The 16,835-nt window shown below is 38.2% G+C and overlaps 2 protein-coding genes across 2 annotated transcripts; both read left to right on the forward strand.

Moving 5' to 3' along the window:
* Positions 1-1,686: 1,686 nt before the first annotated feature.
* Positions 1,687-5,403, forward strand: LOC131772878 (uncharacterized). The gene is made up of 6 exons (XM_059088846.2): positions 1,687-1,858; positions 2,484-2,770; positions 2,883-2,997; positions 3,298-3,334; positions 3,948-4,074; positions 4,627-5,403. Exons 1-6 carry the CDS (start codon positions 1,786-1,788, stop codon positions 5,155-5,157), a joined length of 1,170 nt encoding a protein of 389 aa, XP_058944829.2. The 5' UTR covers positions 1,687-1,785; the 3' UTR covers positions 5,158-5,403.
* Positions 5,404-6,279: 876 nt separating this feature from the next.
* LOC131772626 (uncharacterized) lies at positions 6,280-11,711 on the forward strand. Its single transcript, XM_059088581.2, has 6 exons — positions 6,280-6,389; positions 7,452-7,735; positions 8,171-8,252; positions 8,826-8,862; positions 9,252-9,378; positions 9,969-11,711. The coding sequence occupies exons 1-6, from the start codon at positions 6,317-6,319 to the stop codon at positions 10,653-10,655; spliced, it is 1,290 nt and encodes a 429-aa protein (XP_058944564.2). The 5' UTR covers positions 6,280-6,316; the 3' UTR covers positions 10,656-11,711.
* The last annotated feature ends 5,124 nt before the right edge of the window (positions 11,712-16,835 follow it).

Genomic DNA, 16,835 nt, shown 5'->3' on the forward strand with positions numbered 1-16,835 from the left:
CGGTTTTGTTTTGTTTTGTGTGTTTTTTTTTTCTTTCCTCACTTTTCAGCAACAGAAATATTTCATTAGTCAAACACCCTTCACTCTTCCTCCCTTTAAAAATGTTGCTGTCAGCAGCTCGTTATACAAGAAATATGCTAAATCTTACTGTGGATATACATTCGATTGCAAAAACGTTGACACCCATAAAAGCGTCAGCCGTGTGGTCTCATCGTTTATGGATCTTGTGGAACGGGAGCTCTTAGCAAGAGAAGACTGGGACGAGATAAAGGATGCTGTTGGGACCACAAATATGAAAAAGAAAAGGACGCGTTATTTGATAGTAATATCGTGGCATGTAGAGACAATGTTGCACATAATGATTCTTGGGGGTCTTTGGAATGGACTTGAATATTTAAGAGCGAGGTCTCCTTCTACTGAATGAAAACAACCCTCCAGTAGAAAATACGAAAGGCCCACTACTTGGTTTAGACCCAAGTGTAAATAAGCGACCCTAAGCATCGTATAACAGAGTTGTTCTTTTCCTATCTTAAACCCTGCACCCACAAAACATAACCTAACGCAGCAACCATGGTTGCATTTCAAAGAATCGACCAATTTCAAAAGAAAGGAGTATGGTCAAGTTAATTCCGACTACATTCACAAATGATCGTCTTCCCGTTTACCTCGTCATTACTTTACCCTAGCACAAAACCTCGCGCATGACCTGTAATCAGAAAACATTAGCTCAAAGAATAATAAACGAGTGGTAAACCATGACCCCTCGCCGAGCACTTTTTTAGACATTTATGATGTATCTTTCTTAATTCTCGAAATTTTGAACTAAGTGAAAGTTTCATTCAAATTTCATCGAAAACTGTAAACAGCCAGACGGTTATAAGGGTCGGTTGACAGTTGTGTTCACATTTTTGACATCACAGGCTTCCTTGGTATTGGAATTAAGTGGCTTTACAGATAATCAAGTGTGAAGGATATTCTAACTTATGGTAGTTTGTATCTTTTACCCATTCACACCAGCAAAACATGTTTTGATAAACTGGACTTAACTGAATGAAAATCAGAAACAGAGAACTGAAAACCCGAATTTTCCACGGGATTAAATGGCACTAACTGTATTTTCAATGTGCTAAATTTGAAGTCAACAAACGTCGGTTGAAGCAGCTTCTATGGGGAAAACAAAGTAAGAAAGTACAGAATTTAGCAAAAACATCTTTGAAACACAGGGCATGTTTAAGCTTGACAGGTGTATCTTTATTTGCCCTTTTCATTATTCATCGTTGGGGAAGAAATACAATTTCAGTATTTCGTAAACGCCCCGATGAGCTATAAAAAGAACGATTAAATAAAATTGTATCAACGTTAACAACAATCAACTATTTTTTGGCATACATGACACCATGAAAGGATAATGAACAAAACATTTTCATAACTTCGCATAATGCCATGAAAAATTGAACCTCTTCACTACGCAATCTCACTAATTAACTTCTATTGATTTACAATGAAATTCAACGAGAAAGCAAACTGAGCGAAGAGATGTGTTATAGCTTACTTCCTTTCCTTTCTTAATGGTGAATAGGACGATTAAAAATTAATTCCTGACCAAGTGTCAAAAATATCAAGGAAACTCGATAGGCTAAGATCACGTCTTGTACGTGATAACTATATACGGGAACCAAATGTACCCAAAGGAGTTTTCGTGTTTTCCTAAAAACTGAACTGAGGAGATAATTCTTAGCAGAGAACCTGTAAACTGCATTTTTCCACTCATTATTTCACTTCGCAATGATGCAATTCGTTGAACTTTGCCCAATCTTAGTTCTGTCTGCTCTGATACAAGATAAAGGCTCTGCTGAGGGTAAGTTGAACTCCATGACAAAGCTTTTTTTTCCAAATTTATATCACAGGCGTTCGTAACTTTTCGCGGATTCTTTTAACAAGACACATCATCGACTCCATAAGCATAACAAATCCTTCCACCAAGAGAAGAGATAGAATAGATAAACAACAGGCAAGAGAGGAGAAATATCCTCTCTTGATTTCAAGATATTCAAGTTTAACATTCTTTACCTTTCAAATGCACCTAATTTGAGTGACTAATAGAGAAAGTCAAATAGAAAAAAAGAAAAAACCAAATTCGGATTCTTAGCATATATCATGAGTATGCGGTATAAACATATGGATTTTCTCTTAATCTATAAATTTATTAGATAACACCTGATACTCTCGAGAAGTCTACAAGAAATTTTTCTGTAGAAATTCTCGGAAGTTGTTCGGCTGCCGGGCATATAGCCGTAGGTTAGTTTTATGCGCAATAAATTCCTATTTGGCTTTTCCCATTTTTTGTTTTTGCTCTTGTATATCATAACTGTATATCCATAGAGCAGCTCAGTGCACAACATTGCATGTGTCACTTTCATTAGAGCACTTTAGTAATATATTTCCTCACGTATAATCGATTCTATGTGATATTTCCAACATAGGGTTTAATATTTCGTATCGAGAGGATTCGTCGCCAACTTTTCGAGAACATGTATTTATTAAAGATGAGTTCCATCATCTGAACGTGTCTCCAGTGGAAACATTCAGCGTGTCTGATGTCATGGACTGCACCTTCAAATGCCTTTGTAACCCTTTCTGCTTTTCTGCCAACTTGGCTGTTGTCAGAAAAGCCGATGGGAAATTTTGGTGCGAGTTACTGTCTTCTGATAAATACAAGAACAACACAGAATACACAGAAAGTAGAAATGTACATCACTTTTCCCTGAAGGTAAATTATTTTTCATTTCACGTAATGCAATGTTTTTCTTTCTCTTCAAGTTTATTTATCTGTTTATTGTGCTTGACCTTTCAAGACTGATTCACATATTTCTTCTCTCCAGTTCCCTTGCTCTTCCTCGCCATGTCAAAACAAAGCCACCTGTGTGACGAATTACAAATATGACTCCTTTGAGTGTCTCTGTAATGAAGGCTATGTCGGAAAATATTGCGAAAGAGGTGAGGGAAATCTTTAATATTTCCATCTTAAGATAAAATAAGATATGTCGCAAATGAAGCAACTACGAATATTGCAATTCCCCCGAGGCTAGAATGCTAGTCCATCGTCGGATACTACCCCTGCTCCTAAACCTTTTTTCCAGGATTTTCTTAAAGTTTGCTGTTACCAATTTTACATTCCTGGTAACCTGATCAGGATGAGAAACTATATCTTTCAATCCAGAGTCCTGGGTACTATTTACGAGGTTATTACATCTGTCCCAACCACAAAATAAAAGTCTTATTTGTTATTTCTTTAAGCCATCAGGTCATGCAGAGAAATGTTTGAGCTAAACAAGTAAGGAATAAGTAAATGGTCTTGCAGTAATAATTAAATCATTCTTACTTATGTGTGATATATTTTATATGAATCTTAGTGTTCTTGCCTGGAGATAATAATGTCAATTGATTGCATAGATATAATAAGGTTCTATCAACTCAGTTGATAACGGAAATTGGCCACTTAAAGTTGACGTTTCGAGCATTAGCCTTTCGTAAGAACGAAAGACGAAATGCTAACATTAGAAACGTCCGCTTAGAAACTCTTTACAGAGACCAATTTAAATTATCAACCCCAAGCTATCTACTGTAATACCCCTCACCGAATGTAGCATCACAACTTTTTTTAGAAAAAACTCACTGCCTTTATTGCATAGATATGCCTCCGAGGCTACTGAGTAGCCTACCCCTATCAACATATGAACAAAAGGCTTCACCCATATCAAGTCTTCGATGAGCCAGCCTCGCTTAATCGTTCATCGGTGATAACCTGTTTCAATCAGAATGCATTTTAAGCTAGTTTGTCGATGAGCCTCTCATATTCCTTAACTGCCAGCTTAGGTAATAATTATGAGAGAGGATGCAAGCTTCTCTATGCATGAAATTAAAACGTTCTCTATTATGTTTCGAAGGCTGAACACAAGTCAGCTGGTCATCCTTATCGTTGACTCAAAACCATTGACCGTCTTCTGCCACGTGGGAGATTTGGGTTGTGGAAGAGGAGGCTGGACACCAGTGATGAAGATTGATGGAGACAAGGTATGTACGATGCGATTTCCATTTGGTAACTTACTTATTTGAAAATAAACAACCACACGAGAAACAACTGGAAACGTTAATACAAAGAAACAAGTAGTAGAAACTTGCCATAACTGGTGGAGTCCCTTCCACGCAATTTAAAACCTTAGATTTCCTACCAAGTGAACTACAAATGGAAATCCTAACGCATGTCTTGACGTCGATTTCTCCTTCGGTACAATATGACAAGAATATAATTTGGTAAAGGCAGACAATTGCTTGAAAACAGATCTTACTCATTTTTTTCCTGATGGTGGCATCGGCAGTGTTTGCTTTTCGTCTTAAATATCAATGAAAGGATACCGAAATAGCATATCCCCTTTTTCCCTGAAAACACTTCATCTCACAAGTTACCAGCGCAAAATTCTCTTTGAAACGAATAAAGCAATTTTTTTTCAGTTATCACTTGTGAATAAACTGAATTATCACTTGTGAATAAACAGTTATATCTTCTAGATTAAAGAAGAAACATCTTAAGATTTATTAAGGCAACTATTTGATATTATTTGGCAGCAAACTTTTCATTATGACTCGGGGTATTGGAGCGATAAGAACACCTTCAAACTTGGTGGAGGAAGTACTGGGTTTGATTCAATGGAGACCAAGTTACCAACGTACTGGAACACATCTTTTTCTAAAATCTGTCTCGGTATGAAGATCAACCAAGACATCAGATTTATGGTGATAAACAAACAGGCCGAGTCTCTTTACTCACTGATAGCTGATGGGGAATACCGCCAAACTTCATTAGGTCGAAACAAGTGGAAGGCGCTGATTGGTTCGGAAGCATCTCTTCAAAATAAATGTAACAAGGAAGGTTTTAATGTACAATGTCTTCATAAGGGGTCCCCTACGCAGAATTCTAGAGCAAGAATCGGTTTTATTGGTAATAATAGACGCAACTGCACCAATTGTAACTCCAGAATTGGATTTGGTACCGGGGGCCATCCTGATTTTAACAACACGTGTGGGAACGAGGCAATAAGGAGATCAAATAAAGGTGACAAACATATTAGAACCATGGGGTTCATATTGGTGCAGTGATGATGGGACGAACAAAGAAGAAAAGACTGTTTCATGATAGATGTTCTATCTTAACATGGACAATAGGTTCTTAAGCCTTACTCATCAGTTGAAAAATCTTTCAAAAAGACTTAGATGATGTGTCGTAAACGAAGGAGGTAAATATTTGCCTCCTTGTGTTGGCACGAGAGAGTGTCTAATTATGAAGGATTATTTTATTCTGCAATACATTTGAGTTGATTTGTTTCATAACATGGCGTTTCCATGGCGAAAAGAGATATCTCACGAAATTATTGGCATGATATTGGTGTTTCTTTTTTTTTTAATTTTACAAAATTCTTCCTAATTTCCAAGCATTAGATTTTCACGAGAAAAAAGTGAATCGTTCCAGGTGGCCTGTAAATAAACAAGTACGAAAGAAGTTAGGCCAATATTCAGTGTTACAGAAGTGAGTACTAAGAATTAGTTACAATTTATTAGATACTGTTTATGATCCATTTACATAATGCTGTAATAACATGTAGTATTCGAATAACATTTCTTAAGCGTGGTTGTGTTTTTAAATACGTAGAACTTTTGGTATTGTTCGTAATGTGGCACTGAGCATATTGTTGATGCGGTAGTAAATTCGTCTGAAATAAAAAAAAGAAAGAACAACAATGAACGAGGAGGGATGTTGATCCTGCGTATAATCATTAAAAATGCATAACGCTGAAACGAGATAGAAACTAGAGTGGAACGAATATTGTAGCGCACCACGTTTAGTTGAGGAAATTTGTATTCTCGTTCAAGAGGTCTACATTAATTTTCTTTTATATCTACAAATGGAATATTTTCATAAAAAATTGAAAAATCTGCGTTATTTGCAAAAGAAACTTTTGGTACCTTCGCACAACTAAACATCATTGTTTCTATGCGTTTTTAAAAATGAATTTTTTTAACTTTAAACACAGAAATGTTTAATAATTGAATACAAATTGTTTGCCTTCTCTACCTTTTTAAAAAGAAAACTGTTCAACATCAATTATTGAAGGCCAAAAACTGATGAAATCATTGAAAGTTCATTGGTTAAAACACCTTAATTGTCACTCTCACAGAAAAAGCTACTAAACAAAGTCGTAAACCATTCAACTCAGAATAAAAGTTTAATACAACTTTGAAGAACGGATAAGATTTCACAATGTTTAATTTTATGTTCGTCTTCATCGTAGTCCTTCCCTCTGCTCTTACTTCAAACACATTCTTTTCTCAAGGTTAGTGAATTTCTGTCTCTCCGGTATTTTTAAAATTCCTTGCAAACGTGTCTCTTCTTAGCTATCGTGTCGCATTCACGGTTTTGGTACACAAAAGGCAATATTTTTTTTAAAACTGGTACCACTTTGAAAACCCTATAACGGCATTTCTCATGTACTTCGTCTCTGAGGAGATAAACAGCTAAAGTGGATTCATAATTCAAATCAGAGCAGAGACTATGACACAGCAAATACGGAGACAAAGCTACAATTTCATTTCCAAACAACAAGATACAAACTGGAATTCCCTTTCATCGAATTACCAACCTTTCTGTAAGCATTACTTTTATTCAGAAAAGGCTGCAGATGGCTTCGAGAAAAGGAAAAAATAAAAACTGAACGTTACATGACTAACACTTTCAGAAAATACTGATCCTTAATGAATAATTCGTTATCTATTAATTATTTATCTCGACATTCCTCACAAAAGAAGAAAAGCGAACATACTGCCGCTACTAGGGAGCATTGTTAGAATAATAGAAGTTGTCGGGGTGACGAAAGAAATGCGTTTTGCAGCTCATGAAAAGTAACTAATCACAGTCGCGTATGATGCCTTACAACTTGATGTGTATCCAGTTGACCTTATTGCCTGAGGAAGACTAGTGTTAACGTTGCAATCAATACAATAAATGTTTACAACATGGAACAAACAATCCCAAACATCACTCGGTTTTCATATGATTTTGAGACTATGATTTCTGACAGCATATTGTTTCATACACTGCTGTCGTCTTTTTAAGTCAATTTGCAATGCCAATCATATTATCTGGTATTACTGATTCTTTATACATGTTATCCGTGACTTGTTTTTTTTTTTTTTTTTAACAACTGTTAGTTCTTTGAGAGAAGCCACAATGCACAAAATCGCACATCATCTGTTACATTATGACCGTTGAAAAATTAGTTCTAGATATATCGTTTTCCTAATACAAATCATTCTCTAATTGACTGAGTGCGTGCAGTAACCATGCTATCTCAATGTGGAGAATGTGATATTCAGCTACAAACCTTTTTTCCGCACAGGATCAACTCTGTATCGAGATGATGCAAGACAAACTGTTAGACAACATGCGTTTCTAAAGCACGACTTCCACTATCTGAATGTGTCTCCAATTAGGATATCCTCGGTGTACGACTTCTTTGACTGCGCCTCTGAATGTCTCAGCAATGTTTTTTGTTTTTCTGTGAACGTGGCCGCTTCCAAAGGAGCCGATGGAAAACTTCGGTGCGAGTTACTGTCTTCTGATAAATACAGAGACAAGGCACTATATGCGGAAAATGAAAATGCTCATCACTTTTTCATCAAGGTAAAGTATGTAAAATTTTCAAATTTGTTTACATGACGTTTAAAAATGCAGTCCAGCCCAAGAGAGATTAAGCTAAGAAACTCAGCACATACATAGAGAGACCTTGTCCTCACGTTCTATCCTACTATTTTGCTTTGATCACATAATCTTGGTACATTTTAATGAGACTCGTGCATATACTACGGAATATTTAGATCTCATCAGAGTACGAAGTAGTTATGCCTTTTTTTTTCAAGCAGATCAAATACTTTGGGCCCAAAAGAATCTCAAAATAGCATATCCAATTTCTTCGCTCAATCTGTTTCTTGTCCATCAATGATTCGTCGTTTTCATCGCATCTTTAGTGAACTGCCTATTCTCTTATCTATCAAACCACGTTTCCCTTAAGGCGTTACACGTGGTTTTTTTGTGTGTGTGTTTTTTTGTTTTTTACAGCCCTCTTGTGTGTCTACCTACAAATATGACACCTTTGACTGTCGCTGTAAAGAAGGATTCTTTGGACATTACTGTGAAAAAGGTAAATAAACATCGCAGCTTTGAGGTCTTTGAAATAATACGTCAAAATATTAGGGACCTTTAGCAGTTAAGACGGCAACGCCGAGGAAGACGTCGATTTAAAAATGACTATATATTTTTTTGTTGGAATTTCGCGAACGACTGGATGTGTTTACCATCTCTTACAGCGCCGCAAGTTTACTTCAGCAGAACGTATGAGAGCGACGTTGAGTTCCAAATGGAAACTTAGATGATCTGCCGTCGGGGTTTCCTTCCTCAGACCGCGCAAATTCTGATGATTTCAATTTCTGATGATTGTTATTTTGCAGAGGACGGCTAAGAGATTTACACAGTTTTAAAACGCACGTGCTGAGCTGTTGCTCCGCTCCCTAGATCTTTTGTTTCGCCACGTTCGCGTTGCCGTCGCCGTCGTGGTTTACTAAAGGTCCCTATTGATAAAACAAGGTTGTTGTTTTATTACTCAGATTGCACATGAAAGTACCTGACACACTTTTCTACACTTTTATCTTGTGATTTTGTTCTAAATTCAATCTGAAAAGGCTAAATGGTACAGGTGATTTTCTATCTCTCACAGTTGCAGAGTCATGCAAAGATGTGTACGACCAATACATGTAAGTTCTAACGATGGAACTTTTTGAAAACGCTTACAGCACTGCTACTCTAAGGGGCAACTTTCTAACATAACCCACTAAGCAAATAATAGACATCGTTTGTCGAACTTAATGAATACAAGGACATTTACCCAGATGATCAATTCTTCAATATTACTTCTTGAGTGCTAGTGTATGCTCTACGCAAAATATGAACTGAATAAAAAAGTTCCACTATACTTCCTTCTAACCATAATCTGCTGAACTAAATTTATATGTTTCGCTCTCTGTAAATATCGTTGTCCATTAAAGGCAGTTTGAGTGCCAGCAATGGTTACAAGCGATGAGATTCTCTACAAATTCTCCGTCAGCAAGACATGAACTTTTTTCATAATTTTCATTCTGATCAGGTCAAATTCTAGTTACTTCGTCCCTCTGATGGTTGGCTCCGAACCGATTCACGTTCTTTGCCAAATGGGAAACTTTGGATGTGGAGATGGGGGCTGGACACCAGTCATGAAGATTAATGGCGAATTGGTATGGGTTTCTTTTCAGTTTATTTAAACATGCAATAAAAGGAGCCCTAAATGTTTAATTTTACGCCAGAAGTAATTCGAAAAAAGTCACTGTTACTTCTCGTATGAGGAATGAGTGTTTTTTTGTGAGATTGTAATCCTAATCACTAAGAACAAGGTAATCATGCATATTTATGCAAAAATTACATTTATTGTTGGCCGGAAAAAAATCAAGCTGCATCAAGGGGAAGGTACTGAGACCGAGGCTGTTTCCTACCTGATGCGGCACACGGGTGAATAATGGTGCGTAAATGACAAAGGTTGAAGGTTGAACGGCGAATTTAAACTGATATTATAGAATAAGAAACGAGTGCACATAATCAGCACAGAGTTAATGTATAACTAACTGATACTTCGTATTATATTGCCACTGGACGGTGGCCAATACCTATTACTTTTATCTCCCTAAAATTATTGAAAGTACCCTTTTAAACCTTAATTAATTTCTATGATTGGATTTTTTTGATCGTTACCTGTATACCTCCAAGATTGAAGATCAAAGACTCACTGATCGAGTGAAAAAGGGCATTTTTTTTCCTAAACCCACGACAGGGAACTTTCCATTATGACGCGGAGTATTGGACCGATAAGAGGAGCTACAACCTTGCTGGAGGAAGGACTGGGTTTGATTCACAGGAAACTAAGTTACTGACGTTCTGGAACACCTCTTTCTCTAAAATCTGCCTCGGTATGAGGATCGGCCAGAACAAGAAATTTATTGTGATGAACAAACAGGCCGAGTCTCTGTACTCACTGATAGTTGATGGGATATACCGCAATACGTCACTGGGACGTGACACGTGGAAGAAGCTGATTGGTCTAGATGCATCTCTTCAATCGAACTGTAACATGGAAGGTTTTAATGCAGTGAGTTTACACAGTGGTCATGCGAGGGTAAGAATCGGCATCATAGGCAACAACGAAGAGGATTGCAAACGTGCTGATTCCTGGCTTGGGTTTGGTGCAGGAGCGATCAATGGTGAATCCCTGACATGTGGTAACTATGCAACAGCCAACCCAGATAATGGTGACAGAGCCATAGATGCCTTTGGATACATCTTTTTGCAGTCAATTTTTTACATTTGGGTTGATAACGTTAAGAAAGATCCAAGATATGCGAGAACGTTCGACTTTGATTCACTGCTCCCACAAATTCATGGGGATATCACTATAACCATTTGCACAATACTTGCGACACTCGAGCTGAAAAAGAGGATTTTCTGTTTTTTCAGAGTTTAAAGGCTGACGTTTCGAGCATTAGTCCTTCGTTAGAGCGATATATGAAGGCTGACGCTCTGATGAAGGTTAACGCTCTGACACAGGGCTGACGCTCGAAACGTCAGCCTTTCAACTCTTTACGGTGGCCAATTTACGTCATAAACTCAGTTGATGATGCTAAATTACCCTGCTATACTCTCCCATCGACGCAGTACCACAGTTTCTTTAGAAACTTACCCCATTTATTCATTTACAGTTCACTAAAAGCAGCAGATCTCCTTACATTACCTAAAGCCTGTTCTCAAATTGCGATGAATAATTTCCGAGAAGTGCGAGTGCTATGAGCTAAAGGAATTTTAAGCGAAGTCTTTGATATTAGTATCATTTTCACAAGGGAGTTTTTGAAGTTGGTATCATTTTGCGCGTGTGTGATTTGAACCTCTGAGATGATGTATTGTTTTCATTGTTGGGGACGATATTTGTTTTTCTTGTAGCTCTTCATCTTTGAGAACACAACGTATAGTTATTTGTCAAGAAAGAAAAAGATGAGAAGCTTCTGAGCCAATCAGCTTTTAAAACTAGTAACTGCCCGTGAAATGAGACAAGAAGAAACAAACTCAAAGCGAGCAAATGATTTTTACTGTCAGAGTCAACTAGTATGCCTACTGAACCGTCATATGACAGTTGTCAGTTCCAGGCGTAAAGCTTAAATCGGGGAGATGGTGACTGACCACGTTAAGTGGAAGTCATAACATTAAGCCTTAGACATCAGCAGTCGAGGCCAAGCAGTGCATGATGGGTACTTATCTGTACTCACACCACCTTGTCTTGCATATGATCTGCCGGGGGATCGTGGAACTGTTAAAAGCATGCTTAGAGTGTACCCCAAGAGACTTACATTGACAGCTTCATCATCCATCGATTTATCGTTTCATGATATCGAGTCTTTAAAACTTATGAGCTAAATAAGTTCAAGAATTTTCAACCACAGAATCGCGAGATAATTTCAGACCCGTGTATTATTCTTATATCGCTATTTCAGGGAAAAACTATGTAGGATACGTATTCACAATATGTTCCCCGATATAACGATAATCAATAAACACGCGCAAATTTGGGCAGGCTCATTGGCTGATTGTGTGTCATATAATCTCAAGGAGAGTAGTAAGTTGAAATTGGATGTAGCTAACTGTAGTAATGTAGAAACTTTGAGGGGTTTCTCTTGCAGTTTATAAGAAGCAAGCAAAGGTGCAAGAATCTTTTAGATATTGAAAGTTTTTCACGTCGAAAATTGTGTATTTTGAATTACATTCGAAGTTATTTGGTTGCCCATGCGAATAGCTCGTCAAAGTGTTTCGATAGATGATAGATGATAGATTGATAGATGAAGGCTAACACTCTAATGAAGGTTATAGCTCTGACCAAGGGCTGACGCTCGAAACGTTAGCCTGTAAACTCTTTACGGTGGCCAATTTACGTTATCAACTCAGTTGATAACTTACCCCTAAAGTAAATTGCAGTAGCGACTCAGCGACTCGAATGTTAAGCATCTTGGTGCACTGAACATTTTTTTCACCTGCGGTTTTTGAAGCTACACTATTCGTGAATTCCTTCTTCAATTTGTCTGCCAGCATTATTGTCCAATGGCTACATCATGAGAAGGGCCCCATATTGTGTAGAGTTCTAAAATGACTATTTTCTAACGAGCATCAGGCAATTAAACGGATGAATGCGTCGTAGGTTCTAGACTGTAAATAACTCTGACAAATGAGTGAGAAATGTTTGTGCACCAGCAGAAACTAAAACTACAGGTGAATGTAAATATTTTTCTATTGGTTTCAACCTCACGCGAGCCCCTCTCTTTAACATTTGAATATTTTGGCGCATAAAGCAGTGGTCAGTCCCCATTTTAGACCTTGAAATAACTCGCTAATTTTAAGAAACCTAGATGGTTTAGGAATCCTTTTTATAGACTCCATAAGGATCGCCTTCCCGTTGAACTTTTCCGGTATTTCATCAAGGAGCAAAACCTAACGTAATGCCTGAAAATAGCAAAACTGGCTCAAAGGATAGGACATGCGTCATAATCCATGAATTCCCGAGGTTTTTAAAAACATTTAAGATGTATTCTCCTCAGTTCTCGAAATTTCAAACTGATTTAAATTTTTATTTAAATTTCAACACCGTAGATAGGCAGAAGGTAATAAGCGTTGATGGGTAGGTGTGTTTACATTTTTCTCACTACGTGGCTCCTGGGTATTGGAATTGTGGTTCCACAGATGATCAAATGGGAGGGATTTTCCGGCTTATTCTGCCTGGTTTTTGTTTATGTCAGTTGCTTTAGGAACCTTGTACCGTTTTCAGACGGCATTATAGCACTTGCATGTTTCTCTTTGGACGAAAGTCTATCTGCAGATGCATTTTTATCACCCTTGTAATCATTAATCAAAGAAAGAAAAGTAACATGGCAGCCTTTTATAAAGGCCCCCCGACAACTAGAAAAGCATAATTCAATCGATAGCCATAGCAAAGTTGACACCTATCAACTTCCTCTAGGCACACAATAAACTATGAAAGAACATTGAACAAAACAATTTTTAACAAAAAAATTGGCTTCACGCCATTCTGTCACACTACGAGATCTATCTAATAAACTGCTATTGCTTAAAATTCAGCAATAACACATACTAAGCGAGAAAATATATGATAGTTTCACTTTAATTTTTTTTCTTAATTATGCATAAGACGATGAAAGGTTTATTACGCACCAAGCAACAGCAATATTACCGAGTCCTGATTGGATGAGATCAGGTCTTGTGTGTAGGAAAGAAAAGCTGAAGGAATCAAATGAAGACTTAGAAGTTTCAATTTTTCCCCTCCAAACAAAGTGGAAGAGATTTTTCTCGGTAGTAAACAAAGGATTTAAATTTCGTGAAATATTCTTTCGCAATGTATAAGGCTACAATGAATTGCCCCATCGTATTCCTTGTATCTGTTCAGATACTCGCCACAGCCTTTCCTAAAGGTAAGTATGGCTTCATAAAAAGCTAGCTTTTTGCGAGATTCTTATGCCAGCTGTTAGTGACATGTCGATTCCTAACACCTTGTGTGCATAAGCATAAGCTTCCCTTTCACAAAGAGAAAATCTGTTTCATGATAATATTCAGGTTTGATATTCCAAATCTTTGACATGCATGTCGAAACTAAGAACTTAAAAGCAATCATCGTGACGACAGAGAAAAATAAACTAAAGTAAAAGAGAAAGTAAGCAGAGGAAAACCCGTTTTGAAACAAAGTAAGAGACACGTTGACTTGCGCAGGTTCCATCGTTCTGAATAGCAGTTTGATCTCGATAAAAGTTTCATCGAATCGTTCAGAAACAGGTTGCTAGTCTAGTGTGATTCCACAAATGCGAATAACGATGCTTCTCCAACCACTCCCGATTGTCCTATTGTTAAGTGTGCTTGTCACAGGACTTTCAACCTTGCTTGCTATTCGCTCCATGTGATCAAAGAGATGGGATTTTCTCTTGTGAACCATTCATGATTTGTATTCAGCTTATAGCTAAAAATTTCGCACCCGTTTCATTTTGATTTTGTTTTGGTCCCACTTGTATATTAAAATGTGCGGCCTTTAAAATGGTGTCTACATGGATATATATCCATCGAGCAGCTCAGTGCAAACCATTGTGTATGTTAAAATCGTGATATAAAATGCGTCCGAGGAACCACTCTTAATATTTTATTAGTCATATATGATTGATACCAATGTGTTATTCTCAACGTAGGTTAGAATATTTTGTATCAAGAGGGCAATAGAAATGCTCACCACTTTTCCCTGAAGGTAAAGGATTTGTCATTTCACGTAGCATGTTTCGATTTATTTTAAAGTTTCTTTATCAGTGTATTTTGGTTGACCTTTTAAGAGTGTATTACACATTTCCTCTCTCTAGTCCCCTTGCTCTTCCTCGCCATGTCAAGAAGAAGCCATCTGTGTGACGAATTACAAATATGACTCCTTTAAGTGTCTCTGTAATGAAGGTTATGTCGGAAAATACTGCGAAAGAGGTGAGAGAAATATCTAATATTTCCATCTTAAGATAAAGTGCAACATGCCACATTCAAATAACACAAATATTGGACTTTAATTTTTTTTCCTTTTCTTCCCAGTTGACGAGTCGACGAGCGAGCCAATAGTTTTTTCTGTGTGTGTGTTCTTCTAATTTCTGTAATCATAATGTATAAAGATAGAATCAGCCGACGAGCCACAAGGTTAATATCCTGGCTGAGCTTGTCCCAGTTTCAGTAACACGAAGGGACAACTATGGTCAGGATGCAAATACATCGTAGGATACCACCCTCGCCTTTAAACCCTTTTTTTTTTTTTTTTTTTTTTTCACGTTTTCTTTACCGATTGCTGTTATCTTTTTAACACTCCTGATCACCAAGGTCATTCACACGGCCTGGACGATTCATACTGTGGTTCTGTAGTTATTTCATACGCCACCTCGGATTCCAAGACCTTTCAGTTGCATAATTACGGCTGCTTTATATTTTCCGCCAGGGAAAACGTGTACCGAGGAGAGAGAATTGATTGATCACATCACTGAGTGCTTAGACAACTTGCGGATAGAGAGACCTTCGGCGGGTATTATAATTACCGGGGACTTTAACCACCTCAACCCGCGTCAACTGTGTCAAAGATTCAGCCTACGCAAATTAGTCAAAATGCCTACACGTGGACAGAATATTCTAGATCAATTTCTTTCGAATATGGGTGAGCTATATTGTGAAGCACAACTTCTACCACCGCTTGGTCGATCTGATCATCAGTGCATCCTATTCTCTCCTTTAAACCAATAGCGGCATGGGAAAGCAATATCTAGATCTGTAAGGACGTTTAAGCCTGATAATCTACGTTCTTTAGGGCTTAAACTTAATTTGGAAAGCTGGAGTGCTGTTTACGAAGCATCTGATGTTGATGAAAAAGTTGAGGCATTCAATAAGATAATAATTAATTCTCTTGACACCTGTACTCCCCTGCATCACGTGCGTTTGCATCCTAGTGACAAGGAGTGGATGACGCCGCATATTAAAGATCAGATACGTGCTAGACAAAAGGCTTGGGTTAAAGGTGACAAGGAAAAACATCAACAAAAGCGTGGAATGGTAGCAGCCCTTATATCTAGTGCTAAGCGTAAATTTTACGAAAGGAAGGCCTGCGATCTCCGTTATACGAATCCAAGCAAGTGGTTTAAATATATCTACTCGCTCTGTGGTGCTCAGCAGTTATCAAGAACCCCAACTGCGCCTAACAATGCTGAACTACAGAAAACAGCGGACCTTCTGCTTGATGCTTTTGTTGCTCCTTGGAAGGACCGAGAGCCCACCGCTCTGTCAGTCAGCGAGGTTGCCAATGAATTGGACGACAGACCTCCGCCTGTTCCATACATTGGGCAAGTCAAAGCCATACTCAAACATGTGAATCCGAGGAAAGCAACAGGTGTAGACGGTGTGCCTGCGCGGCTCCTTAAACGGTTTAACGAAGAACCGGCACCTGTTGTACACGATATTATTTGTGCCAGTATAGTACAGTCCAAGTATCCTACTAGTTACAAGCATGCTTTAGTCAGCCCGGTACCTAAGGTTGATAATCCGACGGATATAAACAATGACTTTAGGCAGACTTCAGTTTTGCCACAAGTCGCCAAGGTACTGGAGAGGATCCAGCTTAAGCTAAACCTAAAGGACCTAAGTCTTAATGCTTCCCAACACGCTTTTACGGCGGACAGATCTACTATGACTGCGCTTGCCAGCATCACACAAGACTGGTATAACGCTACAGATTCTGGAAGTCTATATAATGGCGTGCATGTGGTCTTTGTAGACTTCCGAAAAGCCTTCGATTTGGAGGATCATGGCGTTCTGTTGACTAAACTCGCTGGCATGGGCATCACCATGAGCTTTTGGAAATGGACACAGAGCTGCCTATCAGGCAGAACACAGCAGGTTAAGCTCCCGGGAGTCCTCTCCAGACATGGTGAGGTGATTGCTGGTGTACCCCAGGGCGGTGTCATTTCTCCTACACTTTTTAACGTGCATGTCAACGATATCGAGGACTGCATCCCCAGGGGAATACCTGTATCCACTTGCAAGTACGCTGATGACTGCACCCTATACGAACTTGTTTTTAAGGACTCTG

This window comes from Pocillopora verrucosa, chromosome 14, assembly GCF_036669915.1.
Source record: "Pocillopora verrucosa isolate sample1 chromosome 14, ASM3666991v2, whole genome shotgun sequence".
Lineage (NCBI taxonomy): Eukaryota > Metazoa > Cnidaria > Anthozoa > Scleractinia > Pocilloporidae > Pocillopora > Pocillopora verrucosa.